We start from the raw sequence: 27,700 nt of genomic DNA, 5'->3' as shown, positions 1-27,700 counted from the left end.
TCATGTCTCAGTGTCAGTATATTTCCTGTCCTAGTGCCATTACGTTTCCTCTCCCAGTGTCAATATGTTATCTGTCCATGTCAGTATGTTCCTGTCCCAGTGTCAGTTTCCTGTCCCAGTGTCAGTATGTTTCCTGTCCCAGTATCAGTATTTTCCTGTGCCATTGTCAGCATGTTTCCTATCCCAGTGTCAGTATGTTTCCTGTCCTAGTGTAAGTATGTTTCATGTCTCAGTGTCAGTATATTTCCTGTACTAGTGTCAGTACGTTTCCTGTCCCAGTGTCGGTATGTTTCCTGTCCCAGTGTCAGTACTTTCTTGTCCCAGTGTCAGTATTGTTCCTGTCCTAGTGTCATTACGTTTCATGTCTCAGTGTCAGTATGTGCGTGGCAGGTTGGATGGATACAGAGGTTTGGCGAGGGAGGGGTGTGGGGTGGATACAGAAGTTTGGCGATGGGGGTGTGGGGTGGATACAGTGGTTTGGCGAGGGAGGGTTGTGAGGGACGGATACAGAGGTTTGGCGAGGGAGGGGTGTTGGGGATGGATACAGAGGTCTGGCGAGGGAGGGGTGTGGGGTGGATACAGAGGTTTGGCGAGGGAGGGGTGTGGGAGATGGATACAGAGGTTTGGCGATGGAGGGGTGTGGGGTGGATACAGAGGTTTGGCGATGTAGGGGTGTGGGGGATGCATACAGAGGTTTGGCGAGGGAGGGGTGTGGGGTGGATACAGAGGTTTGGCGATGGAGGGTTGTGCGGGATGAATACAGAGGTTTGGTGAGTGAGGGGTGTGGGGGATGGATACAGAGGTTTGGCGATGTAGGTGTGTGGGGTGGATACAGAGGTTTGGCGATGGAGGGGTGTGGGGGATGGATACAGAGGTTTGGTGAGGGAGGGTTGTGGGATGGATACAGAGGTTTGGCGAGGGAGGGGTGTGGGATGGATACAGAGGTTTGGCGATGGAGGGGTGTGGGTTGGATACAGAGGTTTGGTGATGGAGGGGTGTGGGGAGGATACAGAGGTTTGGCGATGTAGGGGTGTGGGTGATGGATACAGAGGTTTGGCGAGGGAGGGGTGTGGGGGATGGATACAGAGGTTTGGCGATGTAGGGGTGTGGGGAGGATACGGAGGTTTGGCAATGGAGGGGTGTGGGGGATGGATACAGAGGTTTGGCAAGGGAGGGGTGTGGGGGACGGATACAGAGGTTTGGTGAGGGTGGAGTCTATGGTGGATACAGAGGTTTGGCGATGGAGGGGTATGGGGTAGATACCGAGGTTTGGCGAGGGAGAGGTGTGGGGGATGGATACAGAGGTTTGGTGAGGGAGGAGTCTAGGGTGGATACAGTGGTTTGGTGAGGGAGGGGTGTGGGGGACGGATATAGAGGTTTGGCAAAGGGAGGGGTGTGGGGGATTGATACAGAGGTTTGGTGAGGGAGGGGTGTGCGGTGGATACAGAGGTTTGGCAAGGGAGGGTGTGGGGTGGATACAGAGGTTTGGCGAGGGAGGGGTGTGGGGGACGGATATAGAGGTTTGGCAAAGGGAGGGGTGTGGGGGATTGATACAGAGGTTTGGTGAGGGAGGGGTGTGCGGTGGATACAGAGGTTTGGCAAGGGAGGGTGTGGGGTGGATACAGAGGTTTGGCGAGGGAGAGGTGTGGGGGATGGATACAGAGGTTTGGCGATGGAGGGGTGTGGGGTGGATACAGAGGTTTGGCGATGGAGGGGTGTGGGGGATGGATACAGAGGTTTGGTGAGGGAGGGGTGTGGGATGGATACAGAGGTTTGGTGAGGGAGGGGTGTGGGGTGGATACAGAGGTTTGGCGATGGAGGGGTGTGGGGGATGGATACAGAGGTTTGGTGAGGGAGGGTTGTGGGATGGATACAGATGTTTGGCGATGGAGGGGTATGGGGTGGATACAGAGGTTTGGTGATGGAGGGGTGTGGGGGATGGATACAGAGGTTTGGTGAGGGAGGGGTGTGGGATGGATACAGAGGTTTTGCGATGGAGGGGTGTGGGGGATGGATACAGAGGTTTGGCGAGGGAGGGGTGTGGGATGGATACAGAGGTTTGGCGATGGAGGGGTGTGGGGGATGGAAACAGAGGTTTGGCGAGGGAGGGTTGTGGGGGACGGATATAGAGGTTTGGTGAGGGTGGAGTCTTGGTTGCTGTGGAGAAAGTTAGCAGTTTTAGGTATGCAGTTTTGGGTATGCCCCCACTTCTATTAGATCTAGTTCGATCCTTACATACAGACACTTGGTGTCGAGTGCTACAGGGTGGAGAAAGGGGCTTACCACGGGCTATACCATCTATTAATGGATTAAAGCAGGGCTGTCTTCTGGCACCATTACTGTTCTCCCTGTATATTGCTGAGCTTCCAGCTTCTCTTGCATCTTGTGTTGGCATAGCCCCGGTAGTGGGGGGCTCTTCTATTTCCTGCCTTTTATATGCAGACGATATTCTTATCCTAGATTTAACTCCTAAAGGTTTAGCTAATCGTCTGCAGGCTTTACATCATTTTGCAGAGACCCACTTCATGAGGATAAATGCCACAAAAAGTAAAATGATGTGCATTACAGGGAGGAAAAAATCTAAATCTGAGAATTTTGGCTGGTCAGTCGGTGGTCAGAAATTGGAGGTGGTTAAAACATATACCTTTTTAGGAAAAATAATTTCTGCAGTGAGAAACCTCATATCGATAACAATTCTCGTAAAGCCCTTTCCCAAGGTAAAAGTTTGAGTGCTCTTTATTCCGCCACAGGGAGAAGACACTTTGCTTGTTTACTTGAGGTTTATAGGGCAAAAATTCCATCAACCCTCCTGTATGGAATAGAAGTGGTCGATCTAAAGCATTGGGGTTTTCTACAGACGGTTGAAGGAAAATTATTAAGGTCTATAACCTCTCTTAATTCTGCTTGTTCTGTAGCTTCCTGCAGACTTGAGTTCGGTCTCCGTAGCAGTTGGGTGCAGGGCCTATCTGCCTTAATACGATGGGTTGCCAGCCTCGCTAGAGGTGAAATGGGGACTCTGAGATCCCTTCTCAAGGGGGAATTGTTGGGAAGTTTTAAAGAGTACTCCCAAATTGTTAAAAACTTCAGAAAGGCTGTGGTTCTTCTTGAATTAGATGAGAGTACTATTTTTACTATTTCTCCTTCCCAGCTAAAATCTCTTCTGAAACAGGCTTCCTGGGCTCTTTGTTTTATGTTGGACAAAAAGTCCATGGTAGCTAAGAAGGGAGGTGTTCTTCTGACTAATACATATCTAAGGAAGTTTGTCCAACCTTATGTCATCTGGAATTTACCTCATGGTATTCGGAGATTTTGGTTCCTCTTGAGGCAGGACCTATTGCCACTTAATACTCTTTTGGCAAAATGGTATGGGTCCTCTCCTTTATGCAACTTATGTAATATGTCTGTACAGGATCGTAATCATGTATTGTTTATATGCCCAGTATTGCGTCCACTTCGCTTAAAGTGGTTAAGATCAATATGTTTGCAATTGGGTATCCTGGATATGAACTCTTTTCTGCAGGCTTTATGTACTCCTCCAAATGAAATGTTTTGCTTCAATATTTTTAACTTTTTTAAAGGTTTTTTAGCTATTTATTGATGAAATATGGAGGTTTGTGTCGTAATCTGTCTTTTTCAGCGGAGAGTGTCGTAATTGTTATTTTATTCTTTGGGAATATGTATTTGTATTTGTGTATTTTCTTTATGTGGCCCTCTTCGGAGTGCCAAAACATAATAAATAAAATTGAATTGGTTGGATACAGAGGTTTGGCGATGGAGGGGTATGGGGTGGATACAGAAGTTTGGTGAGGGAGGGGTGTGGGGGCGGATAAAGAGGTTTGGTGAGGGAGGAGTCTAGGGTGGATACAGAGGTTTGGCGATGGAGGAGTATGGGGTGGATTCAGAGGTTTGGCGATGGAGGGGTGAAGGGTGGATACAGAGGTTTGGAGAGGGAGGGGTGTGGGTGTGGGGGATGGATACAGAGGTTTGGTGATGAAGGGGTGTGGGAGATGGATACAGAGGTTTGGCGAGGGAGCGGTGTGGGGGATGGATACAGAGGTTTGGCGACAGAGGGTGTGGGGTGGATACAGAGGTTTGGCGATGGAGGGGTGTGGGGGATGGATACAGAGGTTTGGTGAGGGTGGAGTCTTGGTTGGATACAGAGGTTTGGCGATGGAGGGGTATGGGGTGGATACAGAGGTTTGGCGAGGGAGGGGTGTGGGGGGCGGATACAGAGGTTTGGTGAGGGAGGAGTCTAGGGTGGATACAGAGGCTTGGCAATGGAGGAGTATGGGGTGGATACAGAGGTTTGGCGATGGAGGGGTGTGGGGTGGATACAGAGATTTGGAGAGGGAGGGGTGTGGGGGATGGATACAGAGGTTTGGAGAGGGAGGGGTGTGGGGGATAGATACAGAGGTTTGGCGATGGAGTGGTGTGGGGTGGATACAGAGGTTTGGAGAGGGAGCGGTGTGGGGGATGGATACAGAGGTTTGGCGATGAAGGGGTGTGGGGTGGATACAGAGGTTTGGAGAGGGAGGGGTGTGGGATGGATACAGAGGTTTGGCGATGGAGGGGTGTGGGGGATGGATACAGAGGTTTGGTGAGGGAGGGGTGTGGGATGGATACAGAGGTTTGGTGAGGGAGGGGTGTGGGATGGATACAGAGGTTTGGCGATGGAGGGGTGTGGGGGATGATACAGAGGTTTGGCGAGGGAGGGGTGTGGGGGATGGATACAGAGGTTTGGGGAATGGAAACAGAGGTTTGGCGAGGGAGGGGTGTGGGGGATGAATACAGAGGTTTGGTGAGGGTGGGGTCTTGGTTGGATACAGAAGTTTGGCGATGGAGGGGTATGGGGTGGATACAGAGGTTTGGCGAGGGAGGGGTGTGGGGGGCGGATACAGAGGTTTGGTTAGGGAGGAGTCTAGGGTGGATACAGAGGTTTGGCGATGGAGGAGTATGGGGTGGATACAGAGGTTTCTCGATGGAGGGGTGTGGGGTGGATACAGAGGTTTGGAGAGGGAGGGGTGTGGGGGATGGATACAGAGGTTTGGTGATGGAGGGGCATGGGATGGATACAGAGGTTTGGAGAGGGAGGGGTGTGGGGGATGGATACAGAGGTTTGGCGATGGAGGGGTGTGGGGTGGATACAGAGGTTTGGAGAGGGAGGGGTGTGGGGGATGGATACAGAGGTTTGGCGATGGAGGGGTGTGGGGGATGGATACAGAGGTTTGGTGAGGGAGGGGTGTGGGATGGATACAGAGGTTTGGCGATGGAGGGGTGTGGGGGATGGATACAGAGGTTTGGTGAGGAAGGGGTGTGGGATGGATACAGAGGTTTGGTGAGGGTGGGGTGTGGGATGGATACAGAGGTTTGGCGATGGAGGGGTGTGGGGGATGGATACAGAGGTTTGGCGAGGAAGGGGTGTGGGGGATGGATACAGAGGCTTGGCGATGGAGGTGTGTGGGGAATGGATACAGAGGTTTGGCGAGGGAGTGGTGTGGGGCACGGATACAGGGGTTTGGTGAGGGTGGAGTCTTGGTTGGATACAGAGGTTTGGCGATGGAGGGGTATGGGGTGGATACAGAGGTTTGGCGGGGGAGGGGTGTGGGGGGCGGGTACAGAGGTTTGGTGAGGGAGGAGTCTAGGGTGGATACAGAGGTTTGGCGAAGGAGGAGTATGTGGTGGATACAGAGGTTTGGCGATGGAGGGGTGTGGGGTGGATACAGAGGTTTGGAGAGGGAGGGGTGTGGGGGATGGATACAGAGGTTTGGTGATGGAGGGGTGTGGGAGATGGATACAGAGGTTTGGCGAGGGAGGGGTGTGGGGGATGGATACAGAGGTTTGGCGACAGAGGGTGTGGGGTGGATACAGAGGTTTGGCGATGGAGGGGTGTGGGGTGGATACAGAGGTTTGGAGAGGGAGGGCTGTGGGGGATGGATACAGAGGTTTGGCGACAGAGGGTGTGGGGTGGATACAGTGGTTTGGGGATGGAGGGGTGTGGGGTGGATACAGAGGTTTGGCAAGTGAGGGGTGTGGGGGATAGATACAGAGGTTTGGTGATGGAGGGGTGTGGGAGATGGATACAGAGGTTTGGCGAGGGAGGAGTCTAGGGTGGATTCAGAGGTTTGGAGAGGGAGGGGTGTGGGGGATGGATACAGAGGTTTGGCGATGGAGGGTTGTGGGGTGGATACAGAGGTTTGGCGATGGAGGGGTGTGGGGTGGATACAGAGGTTTGGCAAGTACAGGGTGTGGGGGATAGATACAGAGGTTTGGTGATGGAGGGGTGTGGGAGATGGATACAGAGGTTTGGCGAGGGAGGAGGCTAGGGGTGCATACAGAGGTTTGGCGAGGGAGGGGTTTGAGGGACGGATACAGAGGTTTGGCGAATGAGTGGTGTGAGGGGCTGATATAGAAATTTGGTGAGGGAGGGGTGTGGGGGCCGGATACAGAGGTTTGCCGAGGGAGGGAGTGGGGGATGGATACAGAGGTTTGGCGAGGGAGGGGTGTGGTGTACGGATACAGAGGTTTGGCGATGGAGGGGTGAGGGGTGGATACAGAGGTTTGGTGATGGAGGGGTGTGGGGTGGATACAGAGGTTTGGAGAGGGAGGGGTGTGGGGTGGATACAGAGGTTTGGCGATAGAGGGGTGTGGGGGATGGATACAGAGGTTTGGCGAAGAAGGGGTGTGGGGGATGGAAACAGAGGTTTGGCGAGGGAGTGGTGTGGGGGACGGATACAGAGGTTTGGTGAGGGTGGAGTCTTGGTTGGATACAGAGGTTTGGAGAGGGAGGGGTGTGGGGTGGATACAGAGGTTTGGCGATGGAGATGTGTGGGGGATGGATACAGAGGTTTGGTGAGGGAGGGGTATGGGGGACGGATACAGAGGTTTGGCGAAGGAGGAGTGAGGAGGACAGATACAGAGGTTTGGCGAAGGAGGGGTATGGGGGTAGATACAGATGGTTTGGAGAGGGAGAGGGAGAGGTGTGGGGGTGCTTTCATCGGCGGATGAATACAAAGAGATGCGGGGCCTAAGTGAATGGTTGAATAAGTAACGTTGAAATCAGATGGAATGGTTTATGGGGAAGGGTGAATGGGTAGTTGAATAACGGAGGAGCAGTGATGGGATCTCTGGGGAGGGATGGATGACTCGGTAGATGAGCGAGTATTAAAATGAAGAGCTGTGATGGAGGAGGCAGGAGGGTGCCTCCGGGAAGCCTCCTCGCCCTGCTGCCTCTCATCTCTGCCCCCTCCCTCGTGATTCACTCTCTACCTAACAGGTAACATCCCTCCCCTCCCTTCTATCTGTCACCCAAGAGCCACTCCTGGGTCCCTTCAAACAGGGCTCTGTGCAAGGGTGGGCGTGGCCTCGGAAACAGCACACCTGTTAAAACAGCACCGATGCTTACACAGGAGAAAGTTACACGTCGGATAACTGCAAGATCAACAGCAGCGCCAGCCCTGCGGGAGCCACATTCTGGGACCAGGAGCAGCTCGTTGAAGTGCCGCCTCAAGGCGCTGCGTAGCTGCTGACCCTCAAGGCCTTCACCAGGTACAGGGACAAGGCAAGGGTCGAGGCCTGACAGCAGCTTCTGCTGACCCCTGTGTCTTCAGCTGATTGGAAGACCACCATACCAGAGGACGAGGGTCTGTGGATAACCAGAGGTCACAGTACAAGAACTGAGGGCTGCCCGCGCCAACATGACGTCCTGCCGGAGACCGTCCGTGGGGCCCCTCCCGATGGCCCTCCTCCTGCTCTTCGTGTGTCTAGGGGTGCCAGGTAGGTCTGTGGACAATCTCTGATGGAGAGGGGTTTGTGTACCCCGGGTACCAGATGGGTCTGTGGACAATTTCTGAGACAGAAAGCTGGTGGTGGGTCTGTGGACAGTCTCTGGTGGAGAAGAGTTGTGGTGTGTCCCTGGTGTGTCTGTGGACAGTGTCTGATAAAGAAGGAGGGTGGTGATGGGTCTGTGGACAGTCTTTGGTAGAGAAGGGTTGAGGTGTGTCCCTGGTAGGTCGGTGGACAGTGTCTGATAAAGAGGGAGGGTGGTGATGGGTCTGTGGCAGTTTCTAATATGGAGGACGGTGGTGATGGGTCTGTAGACAGTCTTTGGTATAGAAGGGTGGAGGTGTGTCCCTGGTGAGTCTGTGGACAGTGTCTGATAAAAGAGGGTGCTGATGGGTCTGTGGACAGTCTTTGGTATAGAAGGGTGGAGGTGTGTCCCTGATGGGTCTCTGGACAGTGTCTGATGAAGAAGGATGGTGGTGATGACTGTGGACAGCCTTTTATAGAGAAGGGTTGTTGTGTCCCTGGTGGGTCTGTGGACAGTGTCTGATAAAGGGGGAGGGTGGTGATGGGTCTGTAGACAGTCTCTGGTAGAGAAGAGTCGAGGTGTGTCTCGGGTGGGTCTGCGGACAGTGTCTGATAAAGGGCGAGGGTGGTGATGGGTCTGTGGACAGTGTCTGATGTAGGAGGGTGGTGATGGGACTGTATACAGTCTATGGTAGAGAAGGGTTGAGATGTGTCCTTGGTGGGTCTGTGGACTATGTCTGATGGAGGAGGGTGGTGATGGTTCTGTGGACAGTCTCTGGTAGAGAAGAGTTCAGGTGTTTCCCTGGAGGGTCTTTGGTCAGTGTCTGAAAAAGGAGGAGTGTAGCGAGGGGTCTGTGGGCAGAATCTGGGCACTAAAGGGTTGTGGTGTGTTCCTGCTCTCTGGTGGGTCTGTGGCCTGTGTCTAATGTGGAAGGAGGCTGGTGATGGGTCTGTGGACAGTCTTTGGTAGAGATGGGTTGAGGTGTGTTCCTGGAGGGTCTGTGGATAGTGTCTGATGCAGGAGGGTGGTGATGGGTCTGTAGACAGTCTCTGGTAGAGAAGGGTTGTGGTGTGTCCCTGGTGGGTCTGTGGACAGTGTCTGATAAAGGAGGGTGGTGATGGGTCTGTAGACAGTCTCTGGTAGAGAAGGGTTGAGGTGTGTCCCTGGTGGGTCTGTGGACAATGTCTGATAAAGAGGGAGGGTGGTGATGGGTCTGAGGACAGTATGTTGCAGAGAAACGTTGTGATGTGCCTCCAAGTGCAGGAGGATTTGCCATTAGTTTCTGAGAGAGAAGGACTGTGGTGATGGGTTTGTGGACAGTCTCTGACAGAGAACGGTTGTGTTGTGTAACTGGCCCCTGGTGGGTCTGTGGACAGTGTCTGATAGAGAAGGAGGGTGGTGATGGGTCTGTGGACAGTATGTGGCAGAGAAGGGCCGTGGTGTGCCTCCAGGTGCCGGAGGATTTGCCGTCAGTCTCTTAGGGAGGATGGTGGTGGTGAGTCTGTGGACAGTCTCTGGTAGAGAAGGCGTGTTGTGTGTCTATTCGTGCCAGGTGGGCATGAAGAGAAATGTCTGAGAGAGAAAGATGGTGTTTTTGTAACTGTGGGAACTCTCTTTTATAGAGGTAGGTCTGTAAAAGTCTCCAGCAGGAGTTGGAGGGACTTAGTAGGAGTTTTGGAGGCTCTCGTAAAAGCCACAGGAAGTGTGTAGCCCTGGACCACCAGGTTATTGCTCCAGAATTGGGAGCCTAGATAGCCAATCACCGCCTTCGAAGCCTCACTCACTTAGGTCTGGGGACAGCAAGAGAAGGGGAAGATTTACAAGAAGATGCGTCACTCTCCCTGCGCCACCCTGAGAAACCTGTGCGCCCCATGGATGCACCGTATTTACAATACGGCCCACCATGGCACAAGGATTGACAGATATGTCAGAAAGTCTGACGCATCTGTTGGCGCAAAAGTCACTCATTGCTGGAGTTGTGACGCAAGCACGACGCAAGTCCAGCAATGCATGTTGAGGCCTAGCCTCATTGTGCTGCGTCACTCCTTACTACTTCTCCAACCAGGTGTAAGGTTTCGAGGCAGTGTCGTTTTAAAAGTGGCACAGTGAAATCTTGTCGATTTCACTCAGGCACTTTTACGAGGCTTTCCTGCAGGGGAACGTCCACCCTGCATACATTATACCTGACGCAGGTATACTGTGACGCAGGGCTTTACAATGTGACGCATCTCCCTAGATGCCTCACGTTGTAAATGGGCCGCATTTATACACTGCAGCTGCATCACAAAAAGTGATGCAACAGTGGCGCAAAAATGATGCAAGGGGCTTGTAAATCTGCCCCTCAGTGTGTAGCAAACCTTGTGTCTGAGGCAGGGATGCTTGAAAGAAACTCTGTGCTTCACAGGGAGCAAATGAACTTGGAGCCTGGCTTTGGAGACATGCTCTGGCACTTTAAGCTAAGACACTTTTGAACTGCCTGGCTCGGGGTCTTTGCAGTTGATGTAAATTTGCTTCTGGCCCACTGGGGTATAACAGGGTCAGGATCTTCTTGACAGAATGGAGGCTGAGGCTCCTGGAGCAGGAGACCTCTGAGATCAAATTAGTCATTTGATACAGTAGACTTGATGAAACAGCCTCCTTCTTAGATTTGAAGGCGAGGTGGTGGAAGAGGACTCAGTGACTTGACTTTATCAGCTGGAGGGGGCCTACCCAGAACAAGGGGGCCAGCACTGCTCGGTCTGGGATCTAAGTCGTTCTCTACAGCAGAATCTAAGTCTTCGCTACACCTGGATCTAGGTCCTTCCCTACACCTGGATCTAAATTGTTCCCTACACCTGGATATAAGTCCTTCCCTACACCTGGATCTAAATCGTTCCCTACACTTGGATATAAGTCCTTCCCTACACCTGGATCTAAATCGGTCCCTACACCTGGATATAAGTCCTTCCCTACACCTGGATCTAAATCGTTCCCTACACCTGGATATAAGTCCTTCCCTACACCTGGATCTAAATTGTTCCCTACACCTGGATATAAGTCCTTCCCTACACCTGCATCTAAATCGTTCCCTACACCTGGATATAAGTCCTTCCCTACACCTGGATCTAAATTGTTCCCTACACCTGGATATAAGTCCTTCCCTACACCTGCATCTAAATCGTTCCCTACACCTGGATATAAGTCCTTCCCTACACCTGGATCTAAGTCCTTTCCTACACCTGGATCTAAATCGTTCCCTACACCTGGATATAAGTCCTTCCCTACACCTGGATCTAAGTCCTTCCCTACACCTGGATTTTAATCGTTCCCTACACCTGGATCTAAGTCCTTCCCTACACCTGGATCTAAGTCCTTCCCTACACCTGATCTAAATCGTTCCCTACACCTTGATATAAGTCCTTCCCTACACCTGGATCTAAATCGTTACCTACTCCTGGATATAAGTCCTTCCCTACACCTGGATCTAAATCGTTCCCTACACCTGGATATAAGTCCTTCCCTACACCTGGATCTAAATCGTTCCCTACACCTGGCTATAAGTCCTTCCCTACACCTGGATCTAAATCGTTCCCTACACCTGGATATAAGTCCTTCCCTACACCTGGATCTAAGTCCTTCCCTACACCTGGATCTAAATCGTTCCCTACACCTGGATATAAGTCCTTCCCTACACCTGGATCTAAATTGTTCCCTACACCTGGATATAAGTCCTTCCCTACACCTGGATCTAAGTCCTTCCCTACACCTGGATCTCAGTCCTTCCCTACACCTGGATGTCAGTCGGATTGTCATTTATGAAAACAATTCTCACCAATCCAGGGTGCGCTACTAAGTGTCAGCAGAACACACGAGTAATTCAATTAAATGGTACCAGTGGGTCCCCCAAGATGGAAAATGCTTCACTCGATCCATTGATACACGAGAGTCATCACGCTGAACCTTCAAAGGACTTTTATTCTTCATACCCCAAAATCCACCCCGGCCTGTCCTCCTCTATAGATACCTGTGGATACCTGTTCTTCTCTGTAGATACCTATCATCTCTATGGATACCTATACCTCTCTAGAGACACCTGTCCCTCTCTATAGATACCTGTCCCTCTCTATAGATACCTATCATCTCTATGGATACCTATACCTCTCTAGAAACAGACACCTGTCCCTCTCTATAGATACCTGTCCCTCTCTATAGATACCTATCATCTCTATGGATACCTATATCTCTCTAGAGACACCTGTCCCTCTCTATAGATACCTGTCCCTCTCTATAGATACCTATCATCTCTATGGATACCTATACCTCTCTAGAGACACTTGTCCCTCTCTATAGATACCTGTCCCTCTCTTTAGATACCTGTCCCTCTCTATAGATACCTGTCCCTCTCTATAGATACCTATCATCTCTATGGATACCTATACCTCTCTAGAAACAGACAACTGTCCCTCTCTATAGATACCTGTCCCTCTCTATAGATACCTGTCCCTCTCTATAGATACCTATCATCTCTATGGATACCTATACCTCTCTAGAGACACCTGTCCCTCTCTATAGATACCTGTCCCTCTCTATCGATACCTATCATCTCTATGGATACCTATACCTCTCTATAGACACCCGTCCCTCTCTATAGATACCTGTCCCTCTCTTTAGATACCTATCATCTCTATGGATACCTATACCTCTCTAGAGACACCTGTCCCTCCATATAGACACCTGTCCCTCTATATAGATACCTGTCCCTCTCTATAGATACCTGCCCTTCTCAATAGATACCTGTCCTTCTCTATAGATACCTTTCCTTTTCTATAGATACCTATGGATTCCTTTCCTTCTCTATAGATACCTATGGATACCTGTTCTTCTCTATAGATACCTGCCCTTCTCTCTATACACCTGGCCTTCTCTATAGATACCTATACTTCTCGATAGCTTCCTTTCCTTTCTTATAGATACCTTTCCTTCTCTATAGATACCTATGGATACCTATCCTTCACTATAGCTACCCAACCCCTCTCCATAGATACCCTTGGATGCCTGTCCTTCTCTATATACACCTGTCCTTCTGTATAGATACCTGTCCTTCTCTATAGATACCTATCATCTCTATGGATACCTATACCTCTCTATAGACACCTGTCCCTCTCTAGAGACACCTGTCCCTCTCTATAGATACCTGTCCCTCTCTATAGATACCTATCATCTCTATGGATACCTCTACTTCTCTATAGACACCTGTCCCTATCTATAGATAAAGACGGTTCAGGCCGGTATCAACACCGATGACTCTCTTACAGAGGGACCCCAAGGGTGCTATCAACATCAATCCCTCTATAGAGGTGCTGAGGCTGCTACTATACACAGAGAGGCTGAAGGTGATGATGATATTGATCCCTCGCTATAGAAAGGCCAATGGGGCAACAATTTTGACTCTTTCTCTATAATCTCGAGGGCAGTATTCATATTGACTCTTTCTCAGTAAGTCTGAGGGTGGTATTGATATTAGTTCTTTCTCTATAAGGCTGAGGGTGGTATCGTAGTGACTCTTTCTTAAGAAGGCGGAAAGCGATATCAATAGTAACTCTTTCTCTATAATCTCAATGGCACTATCCATATTGACTTACTGGCAGTAACTCTGAGGGTGGTATCAATATAGATTCTTTCTCTATAAGACTGAGGGTGGTATCGACTGTGACTCTTAAGAAGGCTGGAGGCACTATCAATATTAACTCTTTCTTTATAAGGCAGAGGGTGCTATTGATATTGACTCTTTCTCTAAAGAGAGGCTGGTATCGATATTGACTCTTACCCTATAAGGTCGAGGGCGCTATTGACTCTTTCTCTATAAGGGCGAGGGTGGTGTCAATATTGAATCTTTCTCCATAAGGCTGAGGGTGGTATCAATATTGACTCTATATCTATCAGGCAGATTGTGGTATTGATATTGACTATTTCTCTCTAAGGCCTAGGGTGGTATCAATATCAACTCTTTCTGTACAAGGCCGAGGTTGGTATTGATATTGAATCTGTCTCTAAAGAGAGGGTGGTATCAATATCAACTCGTTCTGTGTACTAGGAAATCTACCAAGGTAGCCATGCACTTTTCAAGACATTATAATATTAAATATAACATAGGGCTGAGGGTGGCAAAGATATTGACTCTCTCTCTATAAGGCTGAGGGTGGTATCGATATTGACTCTTTCTCTACAGGGTCGAGGGGGGTATTGATATTGATTCTTTCTCTATAAGACCGAGGGTGGTATCGATATTGACTCTTTCTCTATAAGACTGAGGGTGGTAAGATATTGACTCTTTCTCTATAAAGCTGAGGATGGTATAGATATTGACTCTTTCTCTATAAAGCTGAGGATGGTATAGATATTGACTCTTTCTCTAGGCTGAGGGTGGTATAGATATTGATTCTTTCTCTATAAGGCTGAGGGTGGTATTGATATTGATTCTTTCTGTATAAGACCAGGGGTGGTATCGATATTGACTCTTTCTCTATAAGGCTGAGGGTGATAAGATATTGACTCTTTCTCTGTAAGGCAGAGGTTGGTAGAGATATTGACTCTTTCTCTATAAGGCCGAGGGTGGTATCACTATTGACTCTTTCTTTAAAGGGAGGGTGGTTTCAATATTGAATCTTTCTCTATAGGGAGGGTTGTCACCACAGAGATCTCTCACTCTGGAGATGTTGAGGGAGTTTTCAATCCTGCTCCTCCCAAAAGACTGGTTGAGACTGGATGGGCAGGCGGCCAGCAGTACGTGTAGGCACCTTATCTGAGACATATTCTAATGACGTCACCCTACTCTGAGGCCAACGCCTCGTGGCTATCCTTAAAACTGTATGCAAATCAAGGCAATTATGTATTTCCACAGATTATCGAAAAGGAAGGTGACATATGAATATTGAAGTGAATGAACTATAAAAACTTGGTGCTTGGGTGAAACCAGCTGATAAGTGTGTCACCCTAGAAAGGTGTGGGGAGGTTACATGCCCAAACAGAGGCTGAGGGCCACAATGGCTGGTGCCTGTTTGACTCTGGGTCAGCAGCGTCTCACCCAAAGTTGGGGGACTGGCATGCCCATACAGAGACTGAGGGCACCCATGGCTGGTGTCTGGGTGACACTGAGTCAGCGATATCTCACCCAAAGATGGGGGCTGACATGCCCATGCAGAGACTGAGGGCACCCATGGCTAGTGCCTTGGTAATGCTGGATCAGCTGTGTCTCACCCACAGGTGGGGGCTCACATTCCCTTAAGAGACTGAGGTCCCCCATAGCTGGTGCCTGGGTGGCACTGGGTCAGTTGCGTCTCATCCAAAGGTGGGGGCTGAGATGTCCATACAGAGAGGTAGGGCCCCTGTGGCTGGTGTCTGGGTGACATAGGGTCAGCAGCGTCTCACCCAAAGGTGGGGGCTGACATGCCCTTAAGAGACTGAGGGCCCCCATAGCTGGTGCCTGGGTGGCACTGGGTCAGGGGCGTCTCGTCCAAAGGTGGGGGCTGACATGTCCATACAGAGATTAAGGGCCACCATGGCTAGTGCCTTGGTAATACTGGACCAGCTGCGTCTCACCCAAAGGTGGGGGCTTACACGCACTTTAAGAGACTGAGGGCCCCCATAGCTGGTGCCTGGGTGCCACTGGGTCAGGGGTGTCTCGTCCAAAGGTGGGGGCTGACATGTCCATACAGAGATTAAGGGCCACCATGGCTAGTGCCTGGGTGACTCAGGGTCAGCAGTGTCTCCCCCTAAGAAGGTAGGGGGTAACATGCCCTTAAGAGACTGAGGTCCCCATAGCTGGTGCCTGGGCGGGGGCGGCATCTCATCCAAAGGTAGGGGCTGACATACCCTTACAGAGAGTAAGGGCCACCATGGCTGGTGCCTGGGTGACACAGGGTCAGCAGTGTCTCAACCTAAGAAGGTGGGGTGTGACAAGCCCATGCAGAGACTGAGGGCACCCATGGCTAGTGCATTGGTAATACTGGATCAGCTGCGTCTCACCCAAAGGTGGGGGCTTACACGCCCTTTAAGAGACTGAGGGCCCCCATAGCTGGTGCCTGGGTGGCACTGGGTCAGCGGCATCTTATCCAAAGGTGGGGGCTGACATGTCCGTACAGAGAGTAAGGGCCACCATGGCTGGTGCCTGGGTGACACAGGGTCAGCGACATCTCACCCTAAGAAGGTGGGGAGTGACATGCCCTTAGAGAGAACGAGGGTCACCATGGTTGGAGTCTAATTGAGAGACTGATTCCACAGGTTATCACCCCAAGAAATGGGGTTAACAGGCCTTCAGAAAGAGTGGGGCAGACATGGGTGGTGTGTTGGTGATAATCCAGTTCAACAGTGCATCACCCCGGGGAGGAGGTATGACAGGCCCATACTAAGAATGGTGGGATTCATCATTGCTGGCGTCTCTGAGGTTCTGAGGGGTGCTCTCCAGACTGATACCATAGGTCTGTCTCTACCTGCCCCCATTGCGTTCCACGCTGGGTAGCTCTGGAAACTGAGGTGTGACCTCAAACCACTTAAGAGGGGTCTTACCCCAAGAACAGGTTGTGTATGGGGTCGAACAGTGTCTTGTGGAAAACCATTGGTTTTACAAACATTTATGAAGGGTGCCCTGGGGCGATTCCTACCTGCAAGGCCGGCCCTAATGTCAGCGAGAAGGGAGCCTGCAGCAGAAAATAGTTGCTTGTACCCAGGATGTATCTGTGAGCAAACAGTGGAGTATTTGTGTGCCAGAAAGAGTGTTTCTCTGGCACATGGTGCCCAGTGACAGCAGTCCAGGAAGGATGCTCTCTCAGCCCCTGGGCCTGCAGATTGTGCATTTTGACATGTGTGTAGTACTTACTACACAGTACTTACTACACCTGTGTGGGCTTGCCCACATGGATAGGGTGTTGACTTTGTTTTGAGCCTATGTGTGAAGTGTTTTCATGTTGTGCATGATGAGCACCAAGGGCAGGTTATAGAGTTATTGGACGCAGCGCCTGGAAGCGTGGTAGGAGAGGAAAGTGAGAGATACATGTGCATTTTATAATCTCATAGTCATCGCTGAGGTCCTGTTAATATGTGTGCCTTCGGTCTCTTTCATGGTCACAATTCAGTGTATTCTGTTGATTGTGGCATGAGACCATCAACTCTGAGACCTTATCGTTAGCGAGGAGGTATCAGGTGTAGAGAAGGGGGGATGTGGGACAAAGATCTGCCCAGAAGGACTACAATAAAGTTCTCCTTTTTACGATTGACAATATGGGTGTCAAGTGGTGCTACGTGCAAGAGGCTCTACTTTATGTTCACCTGTAACATAACATAACTGGTGTATTTGTAAAGCGTACGTTCACTCAAACAAGTACAGTGACGCTGAAGAACAGATGTTTATTGTTACCCAACTCAATGGAATGGTACTCATTTTGTCGACTTCAGAAGGATAAAAGGCTGAGTGGACCCACCAGGATTTGAACCTGTGTCCATGAGGTCAAACACAAGCCCTTACAGTGGACGCATTATTCCACTAAGCCAATAGACCCAGACACGTCATTGACACTATAGGATATCAGTGTATAGAGCATGTGATTATTTGGGACTGGCAGGGTGGACGATGCTAGCGTCCTCAGGTGACGAGCGGTGCAGCAGAACTCTTCAGTCAGGATGATGCTAGCGTCCTCCGGTGACGAGCGGTGCAGCAGAACTCCTCAGTCAGGATGATGCTATCGTCCTCAGGTGACGAGCGGTGCAGCAGAACTCTTCAGTCAGGATGATGCTAGCATCCTCAGGTCTTCAGTCAGGATGATGCTAGCATCCTCAGGTGACGAGCGGTGCAGCAGAACTCCTCAGTCAGGATGATGCTAGCGTCCTCCGGTGACGAGCGGTGCAGCAGAACTCCTCAGTCAGGATGATGCTATCGTCCTCAGGTGACGAGCGGTGCAGCAGAACTCTTCAGTCAGGATGATGCTAGCGTCCTCCGGTGACGAGCGGTGCAGCAGAACTCTTCAGTCAGGATCAGGCGCGCAGCACCCATTGGACTCAAAGGGCTTCAGCCCCCCCGCCTTGTGTGGCAGCCCGGGATGAGACACCTTCCTGGGCAAGAAAGCAGCCGCACCCGAGCACTTCACAGGTCTTTGAAAGACCATTTGCATGTTAATGAGGCCTTGCTGTTGTTTCACCCCTTCTAAGAGCCCCTGCAGCTCCACTCTGCCTATTGCTTTAAGTTCAGCCCCCCCGAAATTTTTGCTCAGCCCCCCCCGAAATTTGGCTCTAGTTGCGCCACTGGTCAGGATGATGCTAGCGTCCTCAGGTCTTCAGTCAGGATGATGCTATCGTCCTCAGGTGACGAGCGGTGCAGCAGAACTCTTCAGTCAGGATGGTGCTAGCGTCCTCAGGTCTTCAGTCAGGGTGATGCTAGCGTCCTCAGGTGACGAGCGGTGCAGCAGAACTCCTCAGTCAGGATGATGCTAGCATTTTCCGGTGACGAGCGGTGCAGCAGAACTCCTCAGTCAGGATGATGCTAGCGTTCTCCGGTGACGAGCGGTGCAGCAGAACTCCTCAGTCAGGATGATGCTATCGTCCTCAGGTGACGAGCGGTGCAGCAGAACTCTTCAGTCAGGATGATGCTAGCGTCCTCAGGTCTTCAGTCAGGATGATGCTAGCGTCCTCAGGTGACGAGCGGTGCAGCAGAACTCTTCAGTCAGGATGATGCTAGCGTCCTCAGGTCTTCAGTCAGGATGATGCTATCATCCTCAGGTGACGAGCGGTGCAGCAGAACTCCTCAGTCAGGATGATGCTAGCGTCCTCAGGTCTTCAGTCAGGATGATGCTAGCGTCCTCAGGTGACGAGCGGTGCAGCAGAACTCCTCAGTCAGGATGATGCTAGCGTCCTCCGGTGACGAGCGGTGCAGCAGAACTCCTCAGTCAGGATGATGCTATCGTCCTCAGGTGACGAGCGGTGCAGCAGAACTCTTCAGTCAGGATGATGCTAGCGTCCTCAGGTCTTCAGTCAGGATGATGCTAGCGTCCTCAGGTGACGAGCGGTGCAGCAGAACTCCTCAGTCAGGATGATGCTAGAGTCCTCAGGTGAAGAGCGGTGCAGCAGATCTCTTCAATAATTCCAGACCTGTGCAGTTGCTGTTGAGTTACTCATTGGATCAGTGCCCTTTGATTGTTATAATGTCTTTTTATAGATTATATGCCTGTCCCGTTAACGATGCAGATCAAGTATTGAGTTCAATCAATCAATCAGTAGATTTGTGGAGCGCTACTTGTCACCTGTGAAGGTATCCTGGAGCTGGGTTGTTCTATGATCTCCTATGATGACACAGAGATTACATCAGCTCGAGAGAGGGAGGGTGGTTTGAATGACTAAAGTTTCTGTTATTCTTCATGTAGTTGGAAGTAGGAGTAGGCACTCTTTACTTACTATGGTGTTGATCTGCGGGTAAGGGTAGGATCTTGTTAATCAGTAAGCAGATTTCAGAAGTCAGGTGTTGGATGGTACTGCAAATAAGGTGTGGACGGCATGCATGGGTGGAAGGTGGCTCGCGGATGACGTGGCTACTTATCGTGTCCCATCTGTATGTCAGGTAAGTGCTGGCTGTGGGGCATGTGCATGTATCTTCATTGTGGAAGGTGTCCCCGTGTCCGCCTGCTCAATGTGGTCTGCCGGCCGGGACTGTACCATAGCGTGGGTTCACACTTGCACGCATGCATGAGTTATTGTTCCTTGGTTTACTCCAGGGTCAGTGGTTGATGTAGTTGTCTTGCGACAGCCAGATTTTGACCTTTCGTCTGAACTTTACATGTTACTGAATGCACCGACCTGTGGGAAGCACGGAGTGCAAGAGCCTGGCCATTTGGAAAATAAAAACAGATCTTCCATTGGATACTTTACTGCCCTGTGGCCCCTCCTTTTCCTACATCACCTCCAAGACCTGGAATGACCTACCCCTCCATCATTGAACAGCACCCTCCCTGGCAGACTTCAGGAAGAAACTCTAGACCTGGCTTGTCGACGGAGACGTGCTCTACAAATGCTGATTGATTGATAGATTGATGACCTGAGGTGCTACCCGAAAGCAGAGACTTCTGTTGGGTGTGTGACGCTTACATTTGTATTGGAGGTCTTTGCCTTGGGAGGCTCGGTGAGTGCAAAGTGCTTTGAACATTGTCAGTGGAGTGGTTGCCAGACTGGTATCATACATCCTCTGGGGTGAACGTGGAGCAGGAGTTTTTGCAGTATTTTGGATTCAATGTATTTTCCGTATGATGAAAGGACAATGAGCATATAGGATATGGACATAGTTGAGCTTGGAGAGTGTGATAGTGAAGATCGTTTAACATTTTGTGTGGCATCCGATGTACTTGAAGATGGTTTGCAGCCTCAGTGTAGAAGGTGCTCCAGGCGACCTCATAGGACCAGACATAGACCTGAGTCCATGATTACTATCTCTTGCTAAAAATATACTCACTCAGTGACACAAAAACACTCTAATCCTGCATCACACTCATCCAGCTCTGGATCTCAACTAACTTACTGAAGCTAAACCCCACAAAGACTGAATTCTTCCTGTTAGCCACTAGCACCAAAGAAAGTCAGCTCCAAACTGGTTCTCCGACTCAAACCTACCAGCCTTCACCCTCAGCTGACGGACCATACAGAGTCTCTGGGATTCACCTTCAACACAGACCTCTCATCGAAGAAAAAGCTCACAAACACAGACCTCTCATCCAAGCAAAAGATCACCAACACAGACCTCTCATCCAAGCAAAAGCTCACCAACACAGACCTCTCATCGAAGAAAAAGCTCACAAACACAAACCTCTCATCCAAGCAAAAGATCACCACCACCGACCTCTCATCCAAGCAAAAGCTCACCAACACAGACCTTTCGTATGATCAAAAGCTTACAAACACAGACCTCTCATCCCAGCAGACGCTCTCCAACATAGACCTCTCATCCAAGGAAAGCTCACCAACATAGACCTCTCATCCAAGAAAAAGCTCACCAACACAGACCTCTCACCCAAGGAAAGCTCACCAACACAGACCTCTCCTCCAAGCAAACGCTTCCAAACACCGACCTCTCATCCAAGCAAAAGCTCACCAACACAGACCTCTCATCGAAGAAAAAGCTCACAAACACAAACCTCTCATCCAACCAAAATATCACCAACACCGACCTCTCATCCAAGCAAAAGCTCACCAACACAGACCTTTCGTCTGATCAAAAGCTCACCAACGCAGACCGCATCCTAGCAGAAGCTCGCCAACATAGACCTCTCACTCAAGGAAAAGCTCATCAACATAGACCTCTCATCCAAGGAAAGCTCACCAACACAGACCTCTCCTCCAAGCAAGCGCTCCCAAACACAGAACTCTCATCCCAGCAGAAGCTCACAAATACAGACCTCTCATCCAAGGAATGCTCACCAACATAGACCTTTCATCCAAGGATAGCTCTCCAACACAGACCTCTCCTTCAAGCAAAAGCTCACAAACACAGACCTCTCCTCCAAGCAGAAGCTCACACACACAGACCTCTCCTCCAAGCAAAAGCTCACCAACACAGACCTCTCCTCCAAGCAAAAGCTCACCAACACAGACCTCTCCTTCAAGCAAAAGCTCACAAACACAGACCTCTCCTCCAAGCAGAAGCTCACAAACACAGACCTCTCCTCCAAGCAGAAGCTCACAAACACAGACCTCTCTTCCAAGCAAACGCTCACCAACACAGACCTCTCCTCCAAGCAAAAGCTCACCAACACAGACCTCTGCTCCAAGCAAAAGCTCACCAACACAGACCTCTCATCCAAGCAAAAGCTCACCAACACAGACCTCTGCTCCTAGCAAAAGCTCACCAACACAGACCACTCCTCCAAGCAAAAGCTCATAAACACAGGCCTCTCCTCCAAGCAAAAGTTCACCAACACAGACCTCTCATCCAAGCAAAAGCTCACGAACACAGACCTCTGCTCCTAGCAAAAGCTCACCAACACAGACCTCTCATCCCAGCAAAAGCTCACCAACACAGATCTCTCCTCCAAGCAAAAGCTCACCAACACAGACCTCTCATCCCAGCAAAAGCTCACCAACACAGACCTCTCGTCTGAACAAAAGAACACCAACATAGACCTCTCCTCCAAGCAAACGCTCGCCAACACAGACCTCTCATCCAAGGAAAGCTCACCAACACAGACCTCTCATCTCAGCAGACGCTCACCAACACAGACCTCTCCTTCAAGCAAAAGCTCACAAACACAGACCTCTCATCCCAGCAGACGCTCACCAACACAGACCTCTTCTTCAAGCAAAAACTCACAAACACCGACCTCTCATACAAGCAGAAGCTCACCAACACAGACCTTTCATCCAAGCAAAAGCTCACCAACACAGACCTCTCATCCAAGGAAAGCTCACCAACACAGACCTCTCTTACCAGCAGACGCTCACCAACATAGACCTCTCATCCAAGGAAAGATCACCAACACAGACCTCTCATCCAAGGAAAGCTCACCAACACAGACCTCTCATCCCAGCAGACGCTCACCAACACAGACCTCTCCTCCAAGCAAATGCTCACCAACACAGACCTCTCATCCAAGGAAAGCTCACCAACACAGACCTCTCATCCCAGCAGACGCTCACCAACACAGACCTCTCCTTCAAGCAAAAGCTCACAAACACAGACCTCTCATACCAGCAGACGCTCACCAACACAGACCTCTCCTTCAAGCAAAAACTCACAAACACCGACCTCTCATGCAAGCAGAAGCTCACCAACACAGATCTTTCGTCTGATCAAAAGCTCACCAACACAGACCTCTCATCCCAGCAGAAGCTCACCAACATAGACCTCTCATCCAAGGAAAGCTCACCAACATAGACCGCTCATCCAAGGAAAGCTCACCAACACTAACCTCTCATCCCAGCAGACGCTCACCAACACAGACCTCTCATCCAAGGAAAGTTCACCAACATAGACCTCTCCTCCAAGCAAACGCTCCAAAACACAGAACTCTCATCCCAGCAGAAGCTCACAAACACAGACCTCTCATCCAAGGAAAGCTCACAAACATAGACCTCTCATCCAAGGAAAGCTCACCAACAGTGACCTCTCATCCCAGCAGACGCTCACCAACACAGACCTCTCATCCAAGGAAAGTTCACCAACATAGACCTCTCCTCCAAGCAGAAGCTCACAAACACAGACCTCTCATCCAGGGAATGCTCACTCACATAGACCTTTCATCCAAGGATAGCTCACCAACACAGATCTCTCCTTCAAGCAAAAGCTCACAAACACAGACCTCTCCTCCAAGCAGAAGCTCACAAACACAGACCTCTCCTCCAAGCAAAAGCTCACCAACACAGACCTCTCCTCCAAGCAAAAGCTCACCAACACATACCTCTCCTTCAAGCAAAAGCTCACAAACACAGACCTCTCCTCCAAGCAGAAGCTCACAAACACAGACCTCTCCTCCAAGCAAAAGCTCACCAACACAGACCTCTCCTCCAAGCAAAAGCTCACCAACACATACCTCTCCTTCAAGCAAAAGCTCACAAACACAGACCTCTCCTCCAAGCAGTAGCTCACAAACACAGACCTCTCCTCCAAGCAGAAGCTCACAAACACAGACCTCTCCTCCAAGCAAACACTCACCAACACAGACCTCTCCTCCAAGCAAAAGCTCACCAACACAGACCTCTCATCCAGGCAAAAGCTCACCAACACATTCCTCTCATCCAAGCAAAAGCTCACGAACACAGACCTCTGCTCCAAGCAAAAGCTCACCAACACAGACCTCTCATCCAAGCAAAAGCTCACCAACACAGACCTCTGCTCCTAGCAAAAGCTCACCAACACAGACCTCTCCTCCAAGCAAAAGCTCATCAACACAGGCCTCTCCTCCAAGCAAAAGCTCACCAACACAGACCTCTCATCCAAGCAAAAGCTCACGAACACAGACCTCTGCTCCTAGCAAAAGCTCACCAACACAGACCTCTCATCCCAGCAGAAGCTCACCAACACAGACCTCACCTCCAAGCAAAAGCTCACCAACACAGACCTCTCATCCCAGCAAAAGCTCACCAACACAGACCTCTCGTCTGAACAAAAGAACACCAACACACACCTCTCCTCCAAGCAAACGCTCACCAACATAGACCTCTCATCCAAGCAAAAGCTCACCAACACAGACCTCTCATCCCAGCAGACGCTCACCAACACAGACCTCTCCTTCAAGCAAAAACTCACAAACACCGACCTCTCATACAAGCAGAAGCTCACCAACACAGACCTCTCATCCAAGGAAAGCTCACCAACACAGACCTCTCATCTCAGCAGACGCTCACCAACACAGACCTCTCCTTCAAGCAAAAGCTCACAAACACAGACCTCTCATCCCAGCAGACGCTCACCAACACAGACCTCTCCTTCAAGCAAAAACTCACAAACACCGACCTCTCATACAAGCAGAAGCTCACCAACACAGACCTCTCATCCAAGGAAAGCTCACCAACACAGACCTCTCTTCCCAGCAGACGCTCACCAACATAGACCTCTCATCCAAGGAAAGATCACCAACACAGACCTCTCATCCAAGGAAAGCTCACCAACACAGACCTCTCATCCCAGAAGACGCTCACCAACACAGACCTCTCCTCCAAGCAAACGCTTCCAAACACCGACCTCTCATCCAAGCAAAAGCTCACCAACACAGACCTCTCATCGAAGAAAAAGCTCACAAACACAAACCTCTCATCCAACCAAAATATCACCAACACCGACCTCTCATCCAAGCAAAAGCTCACCAACACAGACCTTTCGTCTGATCAAAAGCTCACCAACGCAGACCTCATCCCAGCAGAAGCTCACCAACATAGACCTCTCACTCAAGGAAAAGCTCATCAACATAGACCTCTCATCCAAGGAAAGCTCACCAACACAGACCTCTCCTCCAAGCAAGCGCTCCCAAACACAGAACTCTCATCCCAGCAGAAGCTCACAAACACAGACCTCTCATCCAAGGAATGCTCACCAACATAGACCTTTCATCCAAGGATAGCTCTCCAACACAGACCTCTCCTTCAAGCAAAAGCTCACAAACACAGACCTCTCCTCCAAGCAGAAGCTCACACACACAGACCTCTCCTCCAAGCAAAAGCTCACCAACACAGACCTCTCCTCCAAGCAAAAGCTCACCAACACAGACCTCTCCTTCAAGCAAAAGCTCACAAACACAGACCTCTCCTCCAAGCAGAAGCTCACAAACACAGACCTCTCCTCCAAGCAGAAGCTCACAAACACAGACCTCTCTTCCAAGCAAACGCTCACCAACACAGACCTCTCCTCCAAGCAAAATCTCACCAACACAGACCTCTCATCCAGGCAAAAGCTCATCAACACATTCCTCTCATCCAAGGAAAAGCTCACCAACACAGACCTCTGCTCCAAGCAAAAGCTCACCAACACAGACCTCTCATCCAAGCAAAAGCTCACCAACACAGACCTCTGCTCCTAGCAAAAGCTCACCAACACAGACCACTCCTCCAAGCAAAAGCTCATAAACACAGGCCTCTCCTCCAAGCAAAAGTTCACCAACACAGACCTCTCATCCAAGCAAAAGCTCACGAACACAGACCTCTGCTCCTAGCAAAAGCTCACCAACACAGACCTCTCATCTCAGCAAAAGCTCACCAACACAGACCTCTCCTCCAAGCAAAAGCTCACCAACACAGACCTCTCATCCCAGCAAAAGCTCACCAACACAGACCTCTCGTCTGAACAAAAGAACACCAACATAGACCTCTCCTCCAAGCAAACGCTCGCCAACACAGACCTCTCATCCAAGGAAAGCTCACCAACACAGACCTCTCATCTCAGCAGACGCTCACCAAGACAGACCTCTCCTTCAAGCAAAAGCTCACAAACACAGACCTCTCATCCCAGCAGACGCTCACCAACACAGACCTCTCCTTCAAGCAAAAACTCACAAACACCGACCTCTCATACAAGCAGAAGCTCACCAACACAGACCTTTCATCCAAGCAAAAGCTCACCAACACAGACGTCTCATCCAAGGAAAGCTCACCAACACAGACCTCTCTTACCAGCAGACGCTCACCAACATAGACCTCCCATCCAAGGAAAGATCACCAACACAGACCTCTCATCCAAGGAAAGCTCACCAACACAGACCTCTCATCCCAGCAGACGCTCACCAACACAGACCTCTCCTCCAAGCAAATGCTCACCAACACAGACCTCTCATCCAAGGAAAGCTCACCAACACAGACCTCTCATCCCAGCAGACGCTCACCAACACAGACCTCTCATTCAAGCAAAAGCTCACAAACACAGACCTCTCATACCAGCAGACGCTCACCAACACAGACCTCTCCTTCAAGCAAAAACTCACAAACACCGACCTCTCATGCAAGCAGAAGCTCACCAACACAGACCTTTCGTCTGATCAAAAGCTCACCAACACAGACCTCTCATCCCAGCAGAAGCTCACCAACATAGACCTCTCATCCAAGGAAAGCTCACCAACATAGACCGCTCATCCAAGGAAAGCTCACCAACACTGACCTCTCATCCCAGCAGACGCTCACCAACACAGACCTCTCATCCAAGGAAAGTTCACCAACATAGACCTCTCCTCCAAGCAAACGCTCCAAAACACAGAACTCTCATCCCAGCAGAAGCTCACAAACACAGACCTCTCATCCAAGGAAAGCTCACAAACATAGACCTCTCATCCAAGGAAAGCTCACCAACACTGACCTCTCATCCCAGCAGACGCTCACCAACACAGACCTCTCATCCAAGGAAAGTTCACCAACATAGACCTCTCCTCCAAGCAGAAGCTCACAAACACAGACCTCTCATCCAGGGAATGCTCACCAACATAGACCTTTCATCCAAGGATAGCTCACCAACACAGATCTCTCCTTCAAGCAAAAGCTCACAAACACAGACCTCTCCTCCAAGCAGAAGCTCACAAACACAGACCTCTCCTCCAAGCAAAAGCTCACCAACACAGACCTCTCCTCCAAGCAAAAGCTCACCAACACATACCTCTCCTTCAAGCAAAAGCTCACAAACACAGACCTCTCCTCCAAGCAGAAGCTCACAAACACAGACCTCTCCTCCAAGCAGAAGCTCACAAACACAGACCTCTCCTCCAAGCAAACACTCACCAACACAGACCTCTCCTTCAAGCAAAAGCTCACCAACACAGACCTCTCATCCAGGCAAAAGCTCACCAACACATTCCTCTCATCCAAGCAAAAGCTCACGAACACAGACCTCTGCTCCAAGCAAAAGCTCACCAACACAGACCTCTCATCCAAGCAAAAGCTCACCAACACAGACCTCTGCTCCTAGCAAAAGCTCACCAACACAGACCTCTCCTCCAAGCAAAAGCTCATCAACACAGGCCTCTCCTCCAAGCAAAAGCTCACCAACACAGACCTCTCATCCAAGCAAAAGCTCACGAACACAGACCTCTGCTCCTAGCAAAAGCTCACCAACACAGACCTCTCATCCCAGCAGAAGCTCACCAACACAGACCTCACCTCTAAGCAAAAGCTCACCAACACAGACCTCTCATCCCAGCAAAAGCTCACCAACACAGACCTCTCGTCTGAACAAAAGAACACCAACACAGACCTCTCCTCCAAGCAAACGCTCACCAACATAGACCTCTCATCCAAGCAAAAGCTCACCAACACAGACCTCTCATCCCAGCAGACGCTCACCAACACAGACCTCTCCTTCAAGCAAAAACTCACAAACACCGACCTCTCATACAAGCAGAAGCTCACCAACACAGACCTCTCATCCAAGGAAAGCTCACCAACACAGACCTCTAATCTCAGCAGACGCTCACC

At 50.4% G+C, this 27,700-nt stretch overlaps 1 protein-coding gene across 1 annotated transcript in view; it reads left to right on the top strand.

Moving 5' to 3' along the window:
- The first annotated feature begins 7,402 nt into the window (after window positions 1–7,402).
- LOC146869694 (uncharacterized) overlaps window positions 7,403–27,700 on the top strand; it is an 87,552-nt gene continuing 67,254 nt past the window's right edge. Inside the window, exon 1 of the mRNA XM_085611998.1 lies at window positions 7,403–7,773. Within this exon, the coding sequence (XP_085468124.1) occupies window positions 7,695–7,773 (79 nt within the window). The 5' untranslated portion in view covers window positions 7,403–7,694. The remainder of the gene's footprint in view (window positions 7,774–27,700) is intronic.

The sequence above is a fragment of the Triturus cristatus genome, chromosome 1_1, assembly GCF_964204655.1.
Source record: "Triturus cristatus chromosome 1_1, aTriCri1.1, whole genome shotgun sequence".
Lineage (NCBI taxonomy): Eukaryota > Metazoa > Chordata > Amphibia > Caudata > Salamandridae > Triturus > Triturus cristatus.
Note: the sequence above shows the minus strand (reverse complement) of the source record. Positions and strands in the feature narration are given on the sequence as shown.